Source organism: Sinocyclocheilus rhinocerous, unplaced genomic scaffold (assembly GCF_001515625.1).
Source record: "Sinocyclocheilus rhinocerous isolate Xijiao unplaced genomic scaffold, SAMN03320098_v1.1 scaffold507, whole genome shotgun sequence".
NCBI lineage: Eukaryota > Metazoa > Chordata > Actinopteri > Cypriniformes > Cyprinidae > Sinocyclocheilus > Sinocyclocheilus rhinocerous.
In genome coordinates this window covers 419,281-426,743 of record NW_015649561.1, presented here as the reverse complement: position 1 = coordinate 426,743, position 7,463 = coordinate 419,281, and the positions used below count along the sequence as shown (strand labels likewise).

At 39.7% G+C, this 7,463-nt stretch overlaps 1 protein-coding gene across 2 annotated transcripts in view; it reads left to right on the top strand.

Annotated features, from left to right (window-relative positions):
- Window positions 1–7,463, top strand: part of LOC107710624 (netrin-G1-like) — a 98,693-nt gene that overhangs the window by 76,020 nt on the left and 15,210 nt on the right. For both annotated transcript variants that reach the window (XM_016515454.1, XM_016515453.1), the window contains exons 5-6: window positions 5,251–5,277; window positions 5,505–5,549. In XM_016515454.1, the coding sequence (XP_016370940.1) occupies window positions 5,251–5,277; window positions 5,505–5,549 (72 nt within the window). The remainder of the gene's footprint in view (window positions 1–5,250; window positions 5,278–5,504; window positions 5,550–7,463) is intronic.

Here is a 7,463-nt window from a genome sequence, read left to right as displayed (position 1 = left end):
ATGGCGGTTCGACATCGAGATGTTGTTCTCGCTCACATGAGAGAGTTGGGGTTAAGACTAAACGGCAAGAAGAGTGTGCTTTCTCCATTACAGAGGACCACCTATCTGGGTGTGGTGTGGGATTCGACCAGGATGCAGGCACGTTTGTCCCCTGCTCAGATCGAGTTGATCCTCACTGCAGTCAAGAGAGTGAAAGAAGGCCAGTCACTCACTGTCAAGCAGTTTCAAAGACTGCTGGGTCTGATGGCAGCTGCGTCCAACGTGATTACTCTTGGCCTGCTTTACATTAGACCCCTACAGTGGTGGTTCAACACCAGGGGGTTCTCCCCGAGGGGAAACCCGCTTCGCATGTTCAAGGTCACGCGGAGATGCCTACGTGCCTTAGACATGTGGAGGAAACCTTGGTTCTTGTCTCAGAGCCCGGTGCTTGGAGCTCCTTGTCGCCACGTGACTCTAGCGACGGACGCGTCCCTATCAACCACCAGGGAGGTCTGCGTTCGCGCCCCTTGTACAAGTTGGCGCACCAGATCCTTGTGGTCCCAGGAGAAACTCCTCTCGCTGAGAGCAGTGTACATTCCTGGGCATCTCAATGTGGGAGCAGACATCTTGTCGAGGCAGGGGCCGAGGCCCGGGGAATGGATGCTTCACCCAGAGGTGGTGAAGCAGATATGGAGAGTTTTTGGCCAGGCTCAGGTGGACCTGTTTGCGACTCAGATGACATCGCACTGTCCCCTCTGGTTCTCTCTGACTCATCCAGCTCCACTGGGGCTGGATGCCATGGTACAGACATGGCCAAGGCTTCGTCTGTACGCCTTTCCCCCGATCGCTCTGCTCCCGGGAGTTCTGGAGAGAGTACGCCGGGATGGAGTCCGTCTTCTGTTAGTAGCCCCGTTCTGGCCGGGCCGAGTATGGTTCTCGGATCTGATTTTCCTTCTCGACGGCTCTCCATGGGAGATTCCAGTCAGGAGGGATCTCCTCTCACAGGCGGAGGGCACGATATTTCACCCCCGCCCAGAGCTGTGGAAGGTATGGGCCCCTGAGGGGGCAAACTAGTAGCTTCTGGTCTCTCAACTGAGGTTGTTGAGACCATCCTCCAATCCAGAGCTCCCTCCACGAGGAAACTGTACGCCTTGAAGTGGAAACTTTTCACTTCCTGGTGTAGAGACCGCCAGTTCGACCCAGCTAACTGCCCAGTCGGTGAGTTCCTGCAGGCCAGTTTCTCTACAGGATTAACCCACTCCACTCTGAAGGTCTACGTGGCGGCCATTGCGGCCTACCACGCCCCTCTCGGTGGCCAGTCAGTGGGAAGACACCCCCTGGTTACACGTTTCCTCCGCGGTGCGCTGAGGCTGAGGCCTCTCGTATGATCTCGCGTCCAAACGTGGGACATGGCAGTGGTGCTAGAAGCTCTCTTTAAACCTCCGTTCGAGCCAATTGAGGAGATTTCTGATCGCCACCTCACGATAAAGACTACCTTTCTTCTGGCGATATCTTCTCTTAAGAGAGTTGGGGATTTGCAGGCCCTATCTGTGGCCCCTTCCTATCTTGACTTTGCGCCCGGTCTGGCCAAAGCGTTTCTGTACCCTCGAGTGGGGTATGTCCCTAAAGTCCCCTCATCTGCACCGCAGCCTATCGTACTTCAGGCCTTCAGTCCTTCTCCCTTCAGGGAGCCAGACCAGCAGAAGCTTAATTGTATGTGTCCAGTGCGCACGTCTCAGGTTACGTATGTAACCATGGTTCCTCGAGGGAACGAGACGCTGCGTCTCGGTGCCATACTTCCGGCATCCCTGCCAGCGCTTGCTTCATTCCTGAAGCTGACGGCGGCTCCGCCACACTTGGTTTTATAGCTTCCTGGTCATGCTATTGGACTGATTTCACATGTGATTCAGCCCGTGGTCACAGAAGGCATTCCCGAAGCGTTCTCCGACGCAGCGTCTCGTTCCCTCAAGGAACCATGGTTACATACGTAACCTGAGACGTTTTACTTTTAGCTAACTAATAATCCTGCTTGAAATTAGGAGGTAGCCTACAGATATTAACAAACATTTAATTAAGTAAACATGCACATTAAAGATATGTTCAAACATTTATGCGTCATTCTCTGAAACTTACAGTTCAATTAAATGGTGTTATTTTTTAAATTTCAGTTAATCAGAGAATCCTAAATAAATCACTGTTTCCACAAAAATATTAAGCAGCACAACTGTTTTTTACATTGTTAATAAAAGATAGCTTTCAGCTGTCATCACAGAAATAAATTCAATTTTAAAGTATATTCATTTTCATCTTAGTAATTGTTATATTAGTAATATAATACTTTACATTATTTCAATAATATAGTAACTTTAAATTGTGATAAAGTGATACTGTGATAATTGTGATAGTAAGTAGTAATGATACTGTAAATGCAGTTCTGTTGAGCGTTAGACTTACTTAAAAAATGTCTATAATATAATATAATATATTTATTTTTCTGCATGTCTGTCAATTATTTCCTCACCTGCACTGCCACTCTTGCCTCCTCAGACACCCCTGAAATAAACTCTAAAATCTTCTGTTATTAGCTTGTTTGTGCTTCTCCCAACCTGTGAGAGTCAGAAGTCATCCTCTTCTTTAGCTTCATCTTGGCATTGAGTAGTGGCACATCTGTCAAGTTCTCAACCCAAGGCAGGGGGCTCATTGCCCTAATAAATCTAATGAAGTCAGTAACTGTAGCTCAGGGACAGCGAGAGGCTCGGCACTGTCCAGATGGTGAGAGGAGAACTCTCTGGCCCCCTCAGTGCAGGTCCACTCAAAACTTAGTCACTGCCATCAAGCACAAGCCATATACTTATGCAGTCCTAAGCAAAGGACGTTTTACCAGATGTTGCATCGCAAGGAGGAATGCGGCAGCGACATTTCGGTTTATGAATGTTCTTTTCTGCATTCTCAACACTGCAGTGATGCATGCGTGATCTTTTATGGCAATATTAGATTCAGTGCACCTGAAGTGCTTTTGTGTGAGTGTGTAGGCGGTTGTGTATGAGTATACATGCTTTTGAAAGCCTTTAATATCGCTCTAGCCTATCCCCCCCTTATGAAGGCCCTCATAATGCAGGGGCAAAGCTCAGACTGACAGCCAGTTATTAAAAACCCAATACCAGGACACATCTGTGCCCAACAGATGAAACCAAGGACCACCTATATCAAAAGCAATATTAGCACCTGTTTTGGCAAGAAATCCACAATGCAACAGGCTTGCATAAGAAATCAAAATAACATTATTGCCACTGCAGGTTTGGTAAAATCAATAGTCCTCGATTGTTGCATCGTTTCCCTTCTCGCAAATGAGCATGATCACAGTGACATGCCACTTCTCCTACGCTGCTCGTATTACATGTGAGGTTATGAAACATATGACTCTCACATAAAGATAAATTTGCTGAAAGTGCAGAATTTAATCGAGCTGTAATAGCTTTCATCTGTCATCAAGTCTTCTGCTGTGATCACAAGGGCAATTTATCTGAAAGGAAAACTTGAAATCGCATCATATGACCCCTTTAAGATTCATGGTATGCAGGACACTGCTCATGCAGATATATGGCTGCATGTGACCTCCCGTCTAATAATTCAGCAGGAAATGAAATCCATGTCTTTGTCTGTTGGGATGGGCTTAGAGAGTCAGGAGGGAACATTTTGAAAGAGCGCAAAAGTGTCCTGCTGTGCCTTTACACCAGCACCATACTGCCAGACACAGTAGAGGAGATTTCTCTATGTATAAAACAAGGCTGGAAAGGGACACGTTTTTGGTTACACTGGGTTTGAGAACTAATGGGTCACTGTTCATTTTTTGCCGCAAAAAAATGCTAATCATCGTGGTGGAGGATTGAGAATGTGTCCAATTTATTTCCTGAGTTTAAATTGGATTTTTTACATTGCATTTAAAATTTATGAAGGGGACTATATATATACAGTATATATTCAGATACATTTATCAGTGTATTTTTGTCAGTGTTGGGGAGTAACTAGTTACATGTAACGGAATTACGGAATTTAATTACAAAATAAATGTAACTGTAAAATGTGTAATTAAATTAGTTACTTATGAAAATGTTAGTGATTACAAAGGGGATTAGATCTGAATATTTTCACACACAAACACACATACACACAGATTTATTTGATTTCATTCCTAAATTGCATTGACTTCTCTAAAATATGAGACACCAATTTTTCAGGAGGTTAGGACACAAAATAGGACACTTGCTTATTCGATAACTGTTTTATTTCATATTTGGGTTTATGTATATGCTTTATTTTTTAAGTTGAAATGTTTTTTCTAACGCAACTGTTTTTGTTAGATGCCAGTGTTTCCTGTCATAGCTATGCAAAGAATTGATTTCAAAAGCAGTATCGTAACTACTAAACTGTATCTTATGATTTTCAATCTATATTGAAAATATATAAGAAGAGGTGCTAAAGACTGATTTTGTGGTGACTGCTTTAAAATTTAATTTTTTATAATCTTAATTCAAGTGTCTGAGAGTAATCAGTGTTGAGTCCTAAGGTTAACCCTGCCTGGTTTAAATGTTTTTAAATGATTAACAGTTGAAAACATTCATTAGAAATTTAGAAAGGTAATCAAAAAGTAATCAAATTGAATTAGTTACATTACTTTAATAAGTAATTAAAATAGTTACACTACTAATTACATTTTAAATAGGGTAACTTGTAATCTGTTATAGTTTACATTTAGTCTAAATGTAATGTTTTGCCATGTATACCATAATGACTGACTGTCCTTGAGTTTCAGCCCGGTTTAATTAAAAAAATATTTTTTTATGTTTTTTATATTTTTTTATGTTTTATCTTTAGAAATAAAACAGGTGCTGGAAAAATATAACTTTTTTTTGTATAAATTCATACATACATACATATAAATAGGAACTACTGGCCCAAAAGGTCAAGAAAAAAAAAACACTCATTGTTGATCCCTGCCAATGCAAATGTGCTTTTTAGAAACAAACAACCGTTTTCAACCCAGTTTTGTAATTGCCAGTGATGATACTGTGGCACACAGAACTGCTCATTACAATCAGAGAGTGGCCAGAATCATATGAGCTGGTTTGATTATGTTTTTTCCTCCATATCTGATGTCCTCACTGAAAACATGAAGCTGTGAAGCAAGGTTATCACATATTTATCTGACTTTTTAAAAAGCTTCAGTAAATGTATTTTAATTCATGCTAGTTCTTTCTTTTTTTCCCCCAGGTATCCTGAATAATCTTGGCACCTCTGGTGAGTTTTTCACTCATGGTATAATGAACATCATTTTGTATTGTATTTATATAGATAAGAATATTTAATATGTAAAACAGAATTCTTTCAAATATTTAAACATACTAATTCAAGGTCTGGTGATAAAAGTGACTGAAACCCAGTAGATTAACACTGGATTAATGAATAATACTGAACAAAAGCCAAGAAATATTTTGATTAATATTAATATTTTTCATTTCATCAAGTTCGACCGAATGCTTCTTCTCTTGGAGCAGCAAACCGAAATCAAGGTAAGACTTTCAGAAATCATCTCATTAATGCCTGTAAAACATCCAACCACAGACTTTTTTTTTTCCAGCTTGAGGATCCAAACCCTCATACTAACAAAGCGCCTTTGTTTGTGTCTACTTTGATCTCCTCTACGATTTCAGTCCAGCCTCAAATCTCAAAAGACTGTCCAAGAAACAGTTTTGAGTGACTCATTGTCTGCGGTTAGTTTGTTGTTAGGGTGTTGATGACAACGATATGTTTAGAATTAGAAAACAATAACATGAAAAATATGTTAACGTTGTCATTTTCAAAAACCCATCATGGCTATGAACTGTGATTTGATAGTTTCTAATACTAGTCAGAGGCTGCTAAAATGTATTTTGTCACTAGCATATACTGTATGTAGATGGTCTCAAAGCTTAACAATTAACTAAAATACATTTTGATTTCATGGGGTTTTTAAGAAACGAGGATTGAAAAAAAACTGAAGGCTTCTCATTTTCAGCTCTCCTGCTGATTGTGAGTGACAGAGAGTGGTCTCTTTTCTGTCAGGACCAGAAGCAGAACAAAACAGAGGATTGTGAGATTGTGAGAATCTGTCTGGTTGTTCAACACCTTACATCTTCTAGATCTAAACCTTCGTTTAGTAAGCAGCCAGCGGACAGTAGTGTTTAATGATGACCTCCCGGATATCAGGCTCTTCTAATAACCTCTCAAATGTAATTAGTTTCAAGTATCTGTTTTCTTGTGCCTGGCCTCTTCATGGAAAAGAAGAGTGAATGGGAGGAAAAAAGATGGCGGTAGGTTTATGTACACAGATTTCAAAGACTTGATTGAGAATAATATCTCAAGCAGACGAATACAGTGGAGAAACCATCACTCAGACCATAAAAAAAAAGATATACACAGGGTAGAAAAGAGTGCTGGAAAATATGTGCACTGGACACTGACATTTGTTAATGAGTTAGAGAGTAGTAAATGCTGATAATCAATAGAAAAAATACAGTGTATAATATATGGGAACTTACAGTAAAATAGCTTGTAGATGATGAGCAGAAGGCACCATATTCTGTTATCTTTATTTTATTATAAAATAGTGGTTTTCAAATGGTGGGTAACAGCCTGAAAATGTCTTACAGGTCTGTTCTGTTCTGCAAGGGGGGGAAAAGAACAATGCTAAATAAAATTCAACTAACCGTATAAATGTGCCTTGTTCAGACAGCTAGATAAATAGATTTATACAGTATATACTATTTTGTCAAAAATAAAACAAAAACTACAATCAATAATAATGTACAGTATGGAAAGTGGATTGTTATGTTGAGATTAGTTAAAGATTACATTTAACAGTGAAAATTTAAAAAAAAGATCCCTAACTAGAAAAAAAAAAATAGTATTTTTTGTTTACTTTTGTACAATGAACAATTTTGGTACTGCATTGGTGACTTAATGTCCAAATTTTAAAAACAACTGGGTCTTGAAACTAGGGATGCACAGATACCACTTTTTCCAGTACTCGCCCGATACCGATACTTCTATTTTTGGTACTTGCCGATACCGAGTACCGATATCAATATTTTTATTGCATTTGTGCATTTTTTAAATATTGGGTACAGAAACCAAAAGGGTATGTATAATGTTAGTTGGTTAACTTTATTTATCAAATAGATACAGTCAAACCAAAATTTATTCAGACACCTTCAACATTTCTCACATTATCACAGTTTATTCGCTATAGTTTAGAAAATGGTAATAGAATATAACAAGAACTCAGAGTTAAACGGAGTCAGAACAAATTCAGCTTGATAATGTCACATAACTTTGATAGAAAGGTATGTAATAGATTACAATCAACCAAAAAATATTCAGACAGCTGTTAGTATGACAGTATTTACACAACTATCAATACTTAGTCGGGCAACCTTTAGCCTTAA